Source organism: Podarcis cretensis, assembly GCF_951804945.1.
Source record: "Podarcis cretensis genome assembly, chromosome: 6".
Taxonomy (NCBI): domain Eukaryota; kingdom Metazoa; phylum Chordata; class Lepidosauria; order Squamata; family Lacertidae; genus Podarcis; species Podarcis cretensis.
Genome location: NC_137175.1, coordinates 40,746,538 through 40,763,959, shown reverse-complemented (window position 1 = coordinate 40,763,959; position 17,422 = coordinate 40,746,538). Strand labels below are relative to the sequence as shown.

The 17,422-nt window shown below is 41.1% G+C and overlaps 1 protein-coding gene and 1 long non-coding RNA gene across 3 annotated transcripts in view; one reads left to right on the top strand and one right to left on the bottom strand.

Moving 5' to 3' along the window:
• Positions 1-17,422, bottom strand: part of LOC307218041 — a 355,464-nt gene that overhangs the window by 95,507 nt on the left and 242,535 nt on the right. The window lies entirely within an intron of this gene.
• Positions 796-16,659, top strand: LOC307217893 (membrane cofactor protein-like). The gene is made up of 12 exons (XM_079979932.1): positions 796-1,125; positions 1,910-2,130; positions 3,023-3,119; positions 4,724-4,809; positions 5,279-5,476; positions 7,692-7,874; positions 8,685-8,738; positions 11,308-11,346; positions 11,625-11,666; positions 12,366-12,395; positions 14,499-14,574; positions 15,832-16,659. The coding sequence occupies exons 3-12, from the start codon at positions 3,079-3,081 to the stop codon at positions 15,917-15,919; spliced, it is 837 nt and encodes a 278-aa protein (XP_079836058.1). The 5' UTR covers positions 796-1,125; positions 1,910-2,130; positions 3,023-3,078; the 3' UTR covers positions 15,920-16,659.

Sequence of the window (17,422 nt, the reverse complement as noted above, 5' to 3'; positions counted from 1 at the left end):
TAGTTTTGTAAGCAAGCATTTTGCTTGCTGTGAATGTCTGAGTCCTTAATCGAGAGAAAGCTGCACTCACAGACCTCAGGCAATGCTGGGTTTCGGTATCACTGTTGGCCGTTGTTGAAAGATAACTGCCTTGGTAGGAAAAATTATTGATATTTGCCAACATCATAAAGTTGGATTTGTGGTGCTGTGTGTGTGGGGGGGGGTTGTTTTGTGCTTGCTTGTTGGCACAGCACTGTTTTTTTGGATGTTGAGCAATAGGCCAGGCTTTCCATAAGCTTCTGTTAAGATTATTTAGGATGGTTTGGAGGTCATCTTCTGAGTGTGCACACACTACATGCTTTGAGCCTACTTTGCTTTGAGCTTTCCATCTGTTTGATATATGATTTCTACACCGGTGGGGAGTTTCTCTTTTACAGTGTGTAGGGTCATGGTGATGAAAATAGTAGGGGTTATTTATTATCTTAGGAAGTGGGATGGGTTGTTAAACCGTTCTGAGAGCAGAATAAAGGGTCTTTTTCTGTGGGAATGAATTCGGGTCCCTCGAGGTCCCCCAGTCCCAACACCAGGAGCAGCTGGACACGCCCCAGCTTGGGCTGCCATGCGCGGAGCCCGTTATCTCTTCCCCTCAGGGGTCCAGAGAGCAGACTGATCACGCGGCTTTTATCCTAAACAACAAGGCGCCTTTCCCCCTCAGTTATGGTTTCGCCCACATTTTCCACCCGCCAATCCCGAGCGCGCTCTTGCCCGCAACCTCCAACCAGCACGCGCGCGGCAGCCTTGGGGCGTTAGCTAATATCGGGAACCGATAACGGCGGAGGGGGTTCCACATGTGGCTCCCCCCCCCCGCCTTCCTCTCGGCGGAGCCTCTGAGGCGACGCTGCTGCTCACGCCCCTTGGCCGGAAAAGCGCGCCGCCGCCTCTCCCTTCCCGTCGAGTCGTTTCCTGGGCCCGCTCCGTCGCTTTGCTTTTCAGCTGCGGAGGGAGCTGCGGCGGCGCTTTCTCTTTCTCTGACTCCGGGCTCTCTCTGTCGTGCGATGGCGCCTCTTCCTGGCTTCCCTGGCGGGGGGCGGTTTCCATTAGCGCTGCTGCTGCTGCCGCTGTTTTCCTCGCTGTCCAGAGGTCAAGGTGAGGCGGGGGGGGGGGCTTCGGTTCTTCTCTCAAATGGGAGGCGCCCCGCCTCCCTCCAGTGACGGATCATGACCGAGGGCGAAGCAAGGCTTTCTCGGCGATGGCGAAGGCAGTTCCCGCGTCCAGGGCAGGAGGGAACTAGGAGCCTGTCTGTGTTTACCTGAAGTTTGCTCTCTTCCCCTTCCCACGTGTTCGTTCATATTCTGCTCCGCCTTCGGCTGTGACAGCACTTCAGATATTTGGAAACAGCCTAAACGTCTCCTCTTCCATCTTCCAAGGCTAAGCATCCTCTTTCTATTGCGCTTCATAAGACCTTTAACCATAGTTTCTCCCACACAGATTCTTTCTCAAAGTAATGGCTCCATCATGGGGAAGGAGACAATCCTTCAGTTGCTGGTGTTGTTTGTATCTTTCTCCCTCTGTCTCCTGTTAGTCATTAGATGGGGGTAGCAGGTGTGCCACCCATGCGGTTCTCACAAGTTTGTTTAGATGAAAAGGCAACCACTTATTTTCCATGTGTGTAGCAGGTGGTAGATAAGGCTCCCATCTGAGCCTCAATTATCTGTGAACAAGCCCCTTAAAATTCAGCTTACATCTGAAGAGACATAGTTATGATTACTCTATAAGTCTTACTGCTGCCCATCTTGTTCCAGCTGTGCTCTGCAAATGAACTCCCAGAGTCTATTGGAACATGGTCCTATAGATCCCAGTAGAGGAAAATGTCATAGAGATTTACGAATTATCTACTACACTCAAATGAACCTTGCCTTCTCTCCTATAGCTTCAGAACTTCCTCTGAATTTTTATTTCCAAGTGATTGCACCCATCCACATGTAGCCAATGCTACCCTAAGGAGCGGGGATCCGAAAGACAATCATCCTGCTGGGACTGTTTTGCCCTACCGTTGCATTGCAGGTTATGAGTCTATTCCTGGAGACACTCTTTTTCTTACATGTCTTGACACTTCAAAATTGTCAATAGAAAATCCTAGGTTTTGTCAAGGTAAGTTTCACTTAATTAGCTGAATATCTAAAACTGTTGAACTTCCATCTTAGATCAGATAACTTGTTTGAGGACTGGAAGAGACCCAGAGACTAATAATAATAAAGGAGGCTTTTCTTTTATAGAACATTGGAGACTTAAATTGAGGAGATGTAATATTCTGAACATCAGTCCTCCTAATGATGGACTCAAGTGGTGAATTCCCTTGGGTCTGTAGACACACGGTGCTTTTAAGAAACAAGAAGAGAGCAATAGCATGTTTGGAGGAAATATTACAACATTGTAGTAAACAAAATAGAGTTTTTCATTATCTCAGCTGTCGTCTTTTTGATACTGGATAGTGTCAGCAGTAGCAGTCCAAAAACTTTGGACATCTAAATGCCAGAGGTAACAAAGAGATAAGTGTACATGAAGCAAGAAATGGTCTCTCAACTGCTTTCAACTCATGAAGGAGAAAAGAAAGAACACTAACTTCTGCATCCATCCCTAAAAATGACATTATTGTGAACCACCAGTAAAACTGGATATTGAATTATCCTTTAGTGAATCTAGTATTTCCAAGAACACTTTCAGACTGTGTCTATATTGCAGGAGGGAGTCAATTAAATACCAACAAATTCAGGTAGCACAGTTGAAGTGTATTTGGTTCTCTTGCGCATCAAATCTGATTTTTTTAAAATAAAAAAATCTGGACATTTTGCAGTAAAGAATGTGATGGGGAATTGCACTGGAGATACTAAGATAATTTTTTGGGACACAATGCCGTATAACCTCTCCCCAAACAAACAGGTCACCTGGAAGTGGCCTTGGTGTTTGTAGTGTACCCTTTTTATTTTCTTTTTAAAGAAATCAAGGCTACATGTGCTAATGCTTGTTTTGATTTTCCTGTTAGGAAGTCGATGTCCTACTATAAATTTAGAGAATGGCAGAATAGTAAAATCAAGCGATATGCGGCTAGGTGATGAAATAACTCTAGGCTGTAATGAGGGGTGAGTTGTAGGTTGCCTTTTGTACCTACTTGGCTTTGTTTAGAACTCCTGGGAGGGGCTCGTGACAGATACATATTGTTAAAATATTAGGCTAGATTTTTGACATTCTTGTTTAGTCTGTGTTATAATTATAATCATGGGTGTCCAGGGAAAGGGTGAGGTGGGGAGTAAATACTCCAAATAAATTAATAAACAACTTAGCAGCACCAGAGAACAGGTCTACCATTTCTGGTTGGTTTAGTAACTGAACAGTGGCAAGCTCTGGCTTCTGAGAAACTTGTATTCAGGTCTTTCATTTGGTTATTTCTCAGTGTGTAGAACTGTCTTTCAATGCTGGCATCTGGATGTGTTTCCAGTCACTGATGAAATCCCCAGTCCTTTCCCTGGCTCCTTTTACTCCTTGCAGCCCTTAATTAAGTGTGCTGCTGCTTCAAGCAAGTCCACGGTTCTCTGTGCATTTCTCTAAAAATAAAATAAATATGACAGAATAATGATATTAGACCACACTTCCCCATCTCTCCAGCAAAATAAACATAATAATATTTTGCAGAGTTCATGTGTTCCATACTTTCTCAACCACAGCTCTTCCCCCTATGATATGGTGTGATAATCATGGATTTTATCTACAATCGCTTTGGCAAAACAATTTTCTAAATCATTATAAACTCAAGTGGGGTGTTATGACATTTTTAATGAAATAAGGTCTGTTGGGAAGATCATGATTTCCTGCCTTTACTGCTCCCCTTTGTTTTTGAGGTGACACACTACTCCCCATCATAGCTGATTGTCAGTCCTGGATTAGATACCTGAATTGTATTTCAAGTACTTCGCCTTGAATTGAGGAAGTCCACTATGATGAAATTTGAAAGTCTAGGTTGCTGCTTACAAAGGCACTATGTCCAAGCTACTGGCGTTTTTATGTTGGTATCACTTTTTCTGGGCACTCTTTAACAAAGAGATAATTCCTGTACAGTGGTACCTCGGGTTACAAACGCTTCGGGTTACAAACTCCACTAACCCACAAGTAGTACCTCGGGTTATAAACTTTGCCTCAGGATGAGAACAAAAATTGTGCGCCGGCGGCAGCGGGAGACCCCATTAGCAAAATGGTTAAGAATGGTTTTGGGTTCAGAACGGACCTCCAGAATGAATTAAGTTTGTAACCTGAGGTACCACTGTATCTGGAATTAAATTAAATTGCTAGCTTGTCTCAACCTAGACTGACAGCACCCAGAGAAAGGGCTTTTTCAGTTGCGCTGCCCCACCTATAGAATCCTCTTCCCAGGAAGTTTCCCCTGGTCTCATTTTCACATTGTTTTAGCAGCAAGTGAAGACCGCTTTACGAGGTGTCATTCAGTGTTGTTTGAACTGGCTTCAATCCCACTTTTATTATATTTTTGCTGCTGTGTTGTTTCTAACTGCTTTTGAACTGGTGGTGGTTGGTTTTATTTTTTCCGTTTCTGTCAGCTAGCAGAGTGGTGACTCTGTAGGATGGGATATAAATAATCTAAATAAACCAAGTATACTGTATTTAAAAATATGCTCTATTCACATACTTTTTAATGCCCGATTCACTAAAATAAAAGATTTCTCTTTCCCTTTAGGTACAGATTGATAGGTGAAAAGACTCTTCGATGTGTGCTTGTAGGCGACAAATTGGAGTGGCATACGGGACCTCCATTTTGCCATCGTAAGATGAATTGTTAATTTGAATTTAATTTAATATAAACTCAATGTGCTATTGTGTGACTCTATTTATTGCAGAAGTGTGAGTGTCCTCAACCAATATTCAGAGTTCAGGATGCTTTCTGATCATGCTCAATATACTCAAACCCACGCCCACCCCCGCCGAGCATTCATTGCTCTGAAGGCGGCACTGGGGCTTTGACAGCTCCCTCTGTGAAGTTTTAAGTCCAGCTTGCTTCACAGAAGATCCAGTTTGCTTTTGAGGAGGTTGCAATACCTACACAGCAGTCCACTTTGGTTCAGTGTTTGGGTGAAAGTTAAAATGGATGATCAGGCCCTGAATTATCAAAAGATTACTTCATAAAGTGGAACATCATTTAAGTGAAAATAACTTTAGTCCAAATACACTCCTAACAGCGATGCTTTTGCAATTGTAGTCCTGCTGAACTGTTAATGTTTCTTTTGATTCCCAGAAATCCGATGTTACCCCCCTGAAAACATTCCCTTTGGCTCACACAGTGGTCGACCTTTTGAAGAGTTTTATTATGGCTCATCAGTGACATACACTTGTAGAGAAGGTTTCTCCCTTATTGGAAGCCCAATTAGTACATGTTCAACTTCTGCAGATGGTACCCGTGGAGAGTGGCACCCATCTCCGCCTAAATGTAAAGGTGATGGAGATTATGTTTAGTATCTGTTTAGTATCTTTGATGTACTATGTTAATGTAATTTGTGTGCAATGGCTGGTGAATGGAATTCTTGTTAGAAGGAGCTAACTTTGCAGTCTGCTAAGCACTGTATTCCTGCTGTTCAACCTGTGAGGTATTCAGTGGGATTGCAAATGTTTCAGTGTAAGAGATGCAATAGTATTGCCCCCTCAATGAGTTGCTTGTTTTAATCTGAGTCAGTTTGAGAGTTTATCCAGGCATATCCAACTCCCAAGAGACTGTGATCTACTCCCAGTATAAAAACACTGGCAGTGATCTACCCATTCTCATTGAAGGGAGGAGGAGCGTGCGTGGGGTGGGTGGATTGCCCAGAATTGTTGAGCTTTTTTTAGGAGGGAAGTGCCCAGAGTTGCTGAGCTTTTTTGGGGAGGATTGCACATAGTTTTTTGTAGCTTTCCCCCCATAACTTTTCCCATGATCTACCAGGATCAGCTGGCGATCTACCAGTAAATCACGATCTACTGGTTGGACATCCCTGGCCTCTAATCCAACCAAAATAACCACTATTGTGTCCCACTGAGAACAAAGGAAATTAGATTTAGTTCTGAGCAATTTATTTGATTAATTTCATTTGGACTTGGTTTGGCTTTCTACATTCCAAGGGCTCTTTGTGCAGTATCTATACTAAACAAATCTTGCATTCAGATGAAGTAATCAGTATATAATGACCTAACTTTACCCATAGTATACTGGCATAATACTATATGTCATATATCAGCCTTATTAGGAATAGCCTGCATAGATGTGGTGGTCGTTTAAGAAAAATATTCAGTGGGTCACGAAGACTTTAGTGAAATAACTTCAGCAGACGGACTGAGGGCAGATGATGCAGTCATCTTTCATAACTAAGCAGATCTAGGAAGGCAGGTTCTGAATGTACTAAGTAGATCTACACCATTTAACATCAAAATCTGAGGCATTGGGAAACCTGATCCAAAAATTGTATAGGGTTTTAAATAGTTCTTAGCAATTTCCAGAAAGCTTTCCCTGAAGTGTGACTCAGCCTATTTTAATTTTATACTTGCTGGAATGATGTTAATGTTTCTAGAGGTTAGTCTTTTGTATCTTATCTGATTTTATCTCCTTGTACATCACTTTGATAGTTCCTATCTCTGAAGTGGTTTACAGGCTTGTAGAATAAATACAGGTGAAACTCTGAAAATTAGAATATTGTGGAAAAGTTCATTTATTTCAGTAATTCAACTTAAAAGGTGAAACTAATATATGAGACAGATTCATGACATGCAAAGCGAGAAATGTCAAGCCTTTATTTGTTATAATTGTGATGTTTATGGTGTACAGCTGATGAAAACCCCAAATTAACAATCTCAGAAAATTAGAATATTAAATGAAATCAGCAAAACAAGGACTGCAAATAGAGCAATATTGGACCTCTCAGAAGTAGAACCGTGCACATGTACTCAGTACTTGGTTTGGGCCCCTTTTGCATCAATTACTGCCTCAATGCGGCGTGGCATGGATGCTATCAGCCTGTGGCACTGCTGAGGTGTTATGGATGACCAGGAAGCTTCAATAGCAGCCTTCAGCTCTTCTGCATTGCTCGGTCTCGTGTCTCTCATCTGTCTCTTGGCAATGCCCCATAGATTCTCTATGGGGTTCAAGTCAGGCGGGCTTGCTAGCCAATCAAGCACAGTTATCCCATGGGCACTGAACCAGGTTTTGGTACTTTTGGCAGTGTGGGCAGGTGACAAAGTCCTGCTGGAAAATGAAATCAGCATCCCCATTGTCTGTGGAAGGAAGCATGAAGTGCTCCAAAATCTCCTGGTAGATGGCTACGTTGACCCTGGACTTAATGAAGCACAGTGGACCAACACCAGCTGATGACATGGCTCCCCACAGACAAATAAGCAAACCTTTGCTTGTTTTTCAGAAGTTTGCTTAGTTTTTTCTTTCTTGCCTTTGCAACTTGGTGAGTGTCTGAGGTGGGATGGACAAACAAGCCACAGTTAAATAAAAAGGTGCTGGCCGCACCTCTAATGCCAATCTACAATTGCAACAAACTGAAGTTTATATGCTAATAACATCAGACTGTAGTTTATTTGCAGTAGATAAACCATAGTTAAGTCCTTGAGCAGAGTTTAATCAGCCATGGTTTAATTAACAGGTAGATTTCTAAATATTGCTCTTCTCTTTTCAGTGGTCCGTTGCCGTGATCCTGAAATAGAAAATGGAAGAGTGACAACAAAGCCTCAGCGTTTTTACACATATGGAGATCGTGCAGATTTTGAATGTAATCCAGGATATGTTATGGTGGGGAGTAGCACTTGTACATGCGGGCCTGACCATGCATGGATTCCTCTTTTTCCAAAATGCGTTAAGGGTAAGTATCTTACTACACCTGAGGGACGCAGGTGGCGCTGTGGGTTAAAGCCTCAGCGCCTAGGGCTTGCTGATCGAAAGGTCGGCGGTTCGAATCCCTGCGGCGGGGTGCGCTCCCGCTGCTCGGTCTCAGCGCCTGCCAACCTAGCAGTTCGAAAGCACCTCCGGGTGCAAGTAGATAAATAGGGACCGCTTACCAGCGGGAAGGTAAACGGCGTTTCCGTGTGCGGCTCTGGCTCGCCAGAGCAGCGATGTCACGCTGGCCATGTGACCCGGAAGTGTCTCCGGACAGCGCTGGCCCCTGGCCTCTTAAGTGAGATGGGCGCACAACCCCAGAGTCTGTCAAGACTGGCCCGTACGGGCAGGGGTACCTTTACCTTTACCTATCTTACTACACCTAATTGGGTTCCTTGGAAGGAAGCATAGGGTATAAATTCAATAAATAAATGTCAGAGCTATTGTGTTGCACTTGTGTTGCAGAACATACTTATTTCTTTGCCCCCTCTGTTTTCTACCACCAATGTTGCCACCATCCATCCAGATGGAGGTCCCCAAAAACAACTTCTAGCACAGATGAGTTAATAAAAAGCAGGGTGGATTTGATTTAAATGAATGGATTAATGGGATTCATTTACCAAAAAATTTAAACATTGCATATAAAGCCTCATGCTACATAATTAAAAACAAATCCTTATTTCCTTATGAATAGCCTTTGGACTATAATGTTACTTAAATAGAAAACTATCTTTAGAAAGATTTATCCTCCAAAATAGTTTATTTTTTTAAAAAAATTCATTTTTATCCTCCACAGCGGGAACGCCTGGAGGAGGAGCTGGAGGAGATGACAACCCAGGCCCTGGAAATGGTAAACATTTGCTTTTCACTGTTATTGGTGGATGCATTTTAAGAAGTGGGGAGTGAGCAAGAATTGAGTTTATGGATAGAACCAGAGTGGAGGAAATGGACTCTTGTCAATATTTACAGAGATAAGTCAACAGAGAGAGGATTAATTTTATTAGAAGAATATCGTGAGGAGACTTGAGTACATGGTAGTGCAGTAGTTTTGAGATATTGGAATTACACGCCATAAGAAGAACCTGCAACAGAATGTTGTGGTGTGTGGCCTTCCTTCTGAACTGTGCCTATTCAGAATTTAGCAAGCTATTTCCCCCAGTCAGTGCATTCCATTTCCCTTGTCCCGTCCCATGTTCTGTTTTTCTTTTCGAGCTGTCACTATGTTCAACCGCTGTTTGGCCTGCTCTTTCTTCATTAGTCTATGTTTTGAAGGGGTTGCCTCTTTATGTTTTCTTTTACCAAGCATGCAAATATCCACTTGTTTCACAGTCGATATTCTGGCTGCAGTTCAAGAGGCACTCAACCATCTGAGTTTGCATTTAGGTTAAGGCAAACTAGGTGGTTAAAGTTCAAAGATAGCATGATCTGCCAGCTAATTAGCACCCAGAGAGCTGGTGGGTTGCTGGGGACCCAAAAAGCACTGGTTAACAGGCTAGAAAATAAATAAATAAATAAATGCAAGCTAGCTAGCTTAAAGGAATTACTTGACTTCGAAAGAATACAACTGATAAGATAAACACTGAACCTTCAGTTTATACTGCCTGTAAATCTCCATCTTGTGCATGTTGTGTTTGCTGCGAAAACAAAACTGAATTCTGTCTGTGTGAGAAAGGAATCAGAATCAAATGAAAGCAATTGGAAGACTATCTTTTTCTTTATTTCTCTTCTTCGCTCGCTTTTCTATTATCTTTAATTCTTGTTTTCTCTGCCAAGTTTCTCTATATGCTTTTTGAAGTTTCCTATCTTGGATTGATGAAGATACACACAGGAAGGTGATGGATGGAAGATGAAGGGCCCTGCTTAAGGGGCAGAGGAGAGGATCTCCCAGGGTGGGAGGCTACGGGAAGAGGAAGAAAGTCCCACCCACGTGAGAGCTGGGAGGGTTCACTTCTGTGTGTGGAATAAAGGTTAAGGTATAATTGTGATAGAGGACCTGGTATTTGTTTTCTTCTGCTACTTTTCTTTATTATTATTTATTATCTTCTTATTTTGGTTATTTTTGCTTCTCTCCTATTTATCTTCTTTAGATTAGTTCAGCTTTTATTGTATTTTATGTTGAAAACGCTTAATAAAAAAGGATAGCAGGGGAAACTGAAATGAGAAAATGTCAGTGGGAAAGCTAATGTACAGAAATTGTGAGTGTTGAATGGTTTCTTTAAATGTAAAGGTTCATCATTGTTCCACCCAATGTGTATGTCTTTAAGGGGCCAGAGCAAGGGCCAGAGCAAAATAACGAGACCCAGCTTTACAGCTGTGAAACATAGCAGGTGCTGCTGAGTTGTACTGATTAAGGTGTGTCAGCATTTGGTTGTAGTATATAAGGAGCAGCACCTAGCTCTCCCATCACCCTGGGGGTTGGGTTGGTGGTTGGGTCTGGTTTGTTGTTAATGTATTTAGTGTATAAGGAGTTTTTGTTTTTTTTTTGTAATTAAAACCTTGCTTAAGTTATTTTTGAGTCCCTTTCTTTTTAATGCATGATCTCCCCAGCAAGCTCTCTGCAGCGCTACCATACTGCAAATAGTCAACAGTGAGAACCTGTCTTGTGGTAAAATGGAAGGGAGAAGTGGAAGCATTTGTTCTGTTGTGTCAATAGATGTAAATTTTATAAATAGGACATATGCTCCTTATTTTTTTGTTTTTGTTTTGGTACAAAGTTTTATTGAGAGAAACTAATCTACAAGAAATAACATAAAAGGAACTAAAAAGGAAGAAAAGAGCAAGAGAACTACACCATCCTTTCTCACCTCTGTATCTTAAATATTATCCTATTATCTAATGCTTCTTGGGTATCTCAGATACCTTCTGACTGCTTGGCCAGTTTGGTCAACTTCCAAATCCACTAGTGTCTGAAATACTTTTTTTAATGCTGAATTTTTGAATGGAAAAATCACTCAGAATTTTTGAGGAGTAACTGCTCTGAGGGTTTTTCCCTTTCTACTTTAGTTCTTTGTGGGGCTTTTTAGATGCTAGAGAGTCCTTTAGCTCTGTCTGGCTTTCTACAAATTGTATAACTTATGGAATGTTTTTCTTTGTACAAAGACATCTCTTTTATTGTATAGAAAATCCAGGCAAAGCTTTCCAATTTCCTTTGCTTTATTTTAAAATTTTCTAAACTGCTTTTAATAAATTCCAAAGCTGAACTGGTTAGGCTGGTGCTGTGATGTTTCTTATTGTAATTATCTGTATTTTAATAAGTCGGTTTCTCTCTCTCTCAAACCCCCCCCCCCCCCAGTGTTTAATTGTTTTTACATGACTTTTTTAGCCATTTCCATTTTATCTGTAAGCTGCCTTTACTCCCTGTCTGGGAAAAGGCATGATATAAATAAATATAAAAATAGCAACCCCTTCTTTTTTTATAGGAGCAGATCCAGAGACAGTGCCTCCTGGAGACAATACAGGTACAGCTGAAAAGTTGTAGTGACAGCAAATTTATAAGCTTTACAGTTTTCTTTGCTTTAATTTAAAATTTCCTATACTACTTTTATGAACTGGTGAGGCTTTTTATTGTAATTATCTGTATTTTTAATAGGTCACACACACAATATTGGTGTTTAATTGTTTTAACATGATTTTTTAAAGCTGTTTCCATTTTCTCTGTAAGCTGTCTTGATTCCCTGTCTGGAAAAAAGGTGGGATATAAATAAATATAATAATAACAACCCCCTCTTTTGTATAGGACCAACGCACAATCCAGAGACGCCTCCTGGAGATGACACAGGTAAAGCTCTATGCTGGAGATACGGCAAGGACAATGCCTACTTGAAACATAAGTTTGTACAGTGTTGTATACGCACTATGTTTTGGGAGGAAGTGCTGGACTGTATAGCTATGACCATGCAGAAAAAGCTAAAGCTTTCAGCAAGGAATATTCTTTTGAACTACATACCTATTCTTTTGAACTATATACCTATATGGAAATTAACAACCGGACAATGAAAATGGATTCTATTTGCCCGAATGGTGGCCAAGAGACTGATGAACTAGAAGAATAAAGATAAGATTCCTTTCAATCAATGGATTGACAATATGACAACACTCGTGACTTATGAATGGACTGCTTATAGACATAGACTTTGTTTGGGGGGGAAATGACAACATTTGAACTGAGTTTATACAGGATGTAGCATTAATATCCACATATTTATTAGGATTACAACATATCTTATTTATATAAGTATGCATGGGAGTATATTACATTGCAACTTTGTATATTGATTCTTTAGACACATATTTGTTCATATTTTTTCCTTATCTCACCTTTCCTTTCTTTTTTTTGTCTTTATTACTTTATTTCTTTATAACTGGAATTCCTTCAATAAAATATTAATACATACAGCAGAGAGAGAGAGAGCCACAATCTGTCAGAATTAAATTGCTTCAAATTTTAGCTCACACTTTTAATTTTCTTCTATTCTAGAATCTAAAAACATCACAGCAATTGTTATTGGTAAGTAATTACAGAGCTAGTTACTTCAGTGTACAATTGCTGCTATTGTATTTTAATGCCTTGTGCATTTCACTAACTTTTTCCCCAAATTTGTGGTTTAAATGTTAAAGACTCCTACTTGGAGGGAAAAAATGATTCTTTATCAAATATTCTTAGGGTACAGACGGATATACCGTATTTTTCTGCTCTATTGGACGCACCGGACTACAGGACGCACCTAGTTTTTAGAGGGGGAAATCAAGGAAAAAAATATTATTCCCCCCTCCCCAGCCCCAAAGAGCAACGGAAAGGCTGCGCGCTTCCTCTTTAGCCTTGAGCAGCATCTTTAGCCTTGCACAACGGGATGGATGGTGCCCGCTGTCCACCGGGGCTGGACTAGATGACTCCTGGGGTTCCCTTCCAACCCTGCAATTCTGTGACCTCGGAAGTTGTTGGGGGTCTCCACCACTGGAGGCTTTTAAGCAGCGGTTGGGGGACCATCTGCCTGGCGTTCTTTAGCTGTGATTCCTACATTGTGAGGGGGCTGGGCTAGATGACCCTCGGGTGGCCCTCCCAACGCTATACAGTCCTACACTTCTGCGGCAGGAGATCCACAGCCACTTCACACAATGCCCACTCCCAATTTTCATTGGAGAGACATGTGGCTTCACTGTCTAGGTAGGTACCCCCCTACCTGCCACTCTTCCCTCACCCCACTTAAGCCGAGGGAATTCCTGCCCAGAGAAGCTCCGAGGTGAGGCAAGGGTTAAGATCTACCTCTGGTAAATGGCTTTGTATCCTCCCTCTTTCCCTTTTCTCTTCTTCTATGGTAGTTCCTTCTCGTGTGTTTTGTTTAATCTGTTTTTATTGTATACTAAAATAAAAGCTGCAAAGTTTCCTTTTTTATAATATTCCCCCCCTCCAAACTAAAACGTTAATCTAGATAAAAACACTGATCCAGAGGAAAATAAGGGGGTGGAGAAAGGACGAAAAAAGAAAAAGAGGTAGAGATAGAGAGATTTTTAAAAAGTTGGCTTCTTTAGCCTTGTGCAGCCTCCCACGGCTGGAGAGGCGCGCACGGCTAAAGAGGAAGCCCGGGCAGCGAGCGGGATGGATCGCGCTCGCTGCCTGGGCTTCCTCTTTAGCCTTGCGCAGCCTCCTACGACTGGAGAGATTGCGCAAGGCTTTTCTAGAGGAGGGAGAAGGGACTGACAGGCCGCGTCAGTCCCTTCTCCCTCCTGGGGAAAAGCCTGCAAGAGCCGTGCGAAGCTTGTGTGTGGCTCTTGGGCTTTTCCTGCTTGCCTCCCCCCCTGCATTCGCTCCATAGGACGCACAGACTTTTCCCCTTAGTTTTTAAGACGGAAAAACTGGGTCCTATGGTGCGAAAAATGCGGTACTTTGTCTGTTTGTTTATTTGGTGAGGCCAGCTCTGCTTCCTCCACTATCTTTGCTCCTGTAATGTACATAGCTGTCTCTAAATTCAGCCCAGACTTCCCCCTTGCTGTGACTTCTAATGTTCTTGCATCTGGGTGTGACTGGGGCTTTTCAAAAATCCTCAGGAGTAAGGGTGTCTTGAGCTCAGGCATGCCAACTCTAGGGGGCCTAGTGTTGAGGTGGCTGTGTGTGAGAGACACATCACAGGGCTAATGGCCAGCTCCTTCAGAGTGCTTGGTCTCCTCTGCTGCACATGCATGGCACGCGATACGTGTGACATCACACACATGCTGGGCCCCCTCAATCTTGGGGGCAACCTGGTGACTCTGTTTCAGTTTCACACACTGCTTGGGTTGAAGAGTTGCTCTTTGATTGTCATTAGGGCCACTAAGTCTGCAGACATCTGTTAGGGGCAGGAAGAACTCTCTGCTGCAATCAATCTCTGAGGACCACTGCACATCTGCCCCAAAAGGGGGTAACTTCAGATGTACAGTGGACTCGCTGCTCAAGGTATTTGTCTAGAGACTTTGCCCAGTAACACCTGAGTGGCTTTAATGTCCATTGAGTATTGCAAGGTAACAACTTGTCTTGTGGCTTCTATTGATACTATTGCTTTTCCTCAACAGAAAAACAACTTCTTTGTCTTATTAATTGGTACTACGGTATATCTTTCTCTTTTTTCCCTTCAAGGATGTCTCGTGGCTCTTGTAGTTGTGCTTGCTCTAGTTGCTGGACTTTGGAAATACAGATCTTACAAGAAAACTGGGTGAGTCAGCCCAAGAGAAGCTGTCCCTGATTCTCTGTAGCCTTCTTGGTTGCTGAGTGAGCTTCCATACGCTTCTTGACTTCTACTTTGCTCACACTTTCCGCATACATGTGCTTAGTGTTCAGAAAGGGCTTGCACATTTTTTGTTGAACAGTTGCACTAATCTGCTAGCACAGATAAAAGCTAACTAAAGCACAGTAATTATTCTAGAATGGCTAGTCAGTATTTTATCCCATTTCCAGCATTGGTGTTCTGATGTGACAGAAATGGTCCTTCTCAGTTTACATCAGCTGTCTATGCCAATGCTGACTTCACAATGACTATTCTTTCCCTGAAAATCTTGAAATCTATTATTAAATAAAGTTATAAAACATTATTCTCTCTTTTACAAATGTGTATCGCAGTCTGTGGTTTTTGCTTTCAGACACAGTAAGAAAATGGATTTGTTGAACAGTTCTTTCTAAAGGCAGTGATGTTTTGTTTTGGTTTTCCCCCTAGAATAATCTAGGCCAGTGCTGTAATCTAAACCAACAATTTGCAACAATAACTTATTCTGCACATTTCTCTTGCATGGCTTTTCTTTCTATTTTTTTATACAGGGCTGTCCATTTTTGTTGTAGCTTTGTATGCATGATTTTACTGTTTTGATACCATGCATATGTTTTCCCATAGTTTGTGAGCACTAATTCAGCTAATTAAGTTAATTTGTTTCCATGGATTAATTCAGTGATTATTTACTCATTATGAATATCCAGTGCAATAATTTCTGTCCCAGGTAGGTTACATGTATTTTAAGTCTTTTGTGGATTTAGATTTGATACCAAGGCAAGAGTTATATTTGATGAAGAGGCAGAAACAACCCCAGTGCATAGAAGGGCAAGCTCTCTAAGAGGAGTCTATTAGGAATCTCTATTTTTTCTATACTTAGGCTATGTGTCTCCTACCCTTATATCAGTTTTGCTTATATAATCCTAATTCACTTTATCTGCTTTACTTCTAATATCCTGCAGTTGCTAACAATCTGTGCAGTACTTCTGCTTCTGCAACTTCTGAAATTGATTTTCCTGCTCAAGAAGCAACAGCATGGCTACTGCTTCAGTGTGAAAGTTACTTACATTACTTTTAAAATTTGAATAACATGAAGTGGAATGCAGATGTATTTGTGTGTTGCTTTTTTCCTTCCTGACAGGAAAACAAAACAAAACTTTGTAATGTTTTGAACATAGGTATTAATTTTAAAATATTTTATTTTTACAGAGAACCTGAATCTCCCTCTAGCTCTGCTCAATTTGACATGTCAGTATCAGAATCTGGATTGCAACCCAAAGGTTCCAAATTGCCGTAGCCTTTTGCAGTAAAGCTGTGCTTCAGCACCCTTTCTGCTGATCATTAATTCCTAACAGTTCTAATTTTTATAACTGGAATTGAGGGAAGGACTGTGTGAAAAGTCAAAGCAATTCTCATTAAGAACTGGCCATCCAGGTGATTCAGCTACTTGAAGCATGAAGCAGTACTGGGCCCCAACACAACTCTCATCATTTGCTCTTACCTTTGCATAGAACTGGGTTCCAGCTTCCCTTGAAGAATGTCTCTCTAAGTGCCTTAATCAAATACAGAGCCAAGCAGAACTGATTGTGTATCTACACTGGCAAGGTGTTTTACTATTTCTTCAAACCTTGTAAAGATGTAATGGGTTCTGTGTAGGAAATGTGAAATGTTACCATTTGTTTCCTAGAATCTTGTTCATCTCATGAAATGGAGGGGGCAAGTGTAGTTATTAAAATTTACCAACCTTTTGACTTCCTCAAGCCTTTCTCATGCAGAATTTTAAAAGCTGCCTTTATTTCCTTACAGGATTTTCAAAAGTGTAAACAACAGTAATATGTGCCTAATAGAAAATATTCTTTTAAAAAAATCATCATAGGCAAACAAAAGTTCTGTGTACTTAGTCAAAAAAGCAAGGAACACTTTTGAGACACGTTAATTTCCGTAGGAAAAAGTTAAATAAAATAACTCTCCCATTAAAATCAATTAGAGTGAAAACTGCAGTGCTTCAAATGTATTGAATTAAACTTGTTACATTCATGAAGGTATTTTTTTTACAGTGCTTTTAGAATCTAAATTGTGCATCTTTATTTAAATTGATTAAATATGTATAGAGAAGAAAAGTTGTTTATCTTAGAATGTGTGCAAATAAATTGAAATGTTGAATAAAAGACACTAAGTATTATCACTAGCTTTTCTACTCCCAAACTGATTGTGCAGTGTAGTTTGGGTTGATACAGCTATCACCACATAGCAGTTTCAAACTTCTCCTTTACAGCACCTGGCCAAGCAGTCTGTGCACTATTCTATCTTATACAAAGCCTCATGGGATGGTTTTATTGAAATATATTTGGAAGCCGAATGTGGCATCACAGTAACTGTAAAATAGGCTTTTACAGTTTCTCTTCCTCAGCTTGTCATGGTGGTCCTGGGGTTGGTGCTTGTTTTTTTTTTAATAAATTTTATTAAGTTTCATATTACCAAATTAAACACATCAAACCAATTAGTCCAAATTATAACAATACATATCATATAATCCAATTATTTTCCAAATTATAAATTTTTGTGGGGGGTACCCATGCTCCTTGATTGGCAGGAGTCCAATCCTCGAATATTTGTTCGGCTTTCATATTAAGAATGATGTTTCCAGTCCCCTCTTCTCAATGCTTGTCAAATACTCATTTTCCTTTTCATTCAGCTCCAAGTTGCTCCGCAAGTGGGTTGAAAAAAACAGCCTTATTTGTGTTTCTGTGTGGTCTTTGTACTGCTCTCTCGTAAATCACTCTCATCCAACAGTCCTTTC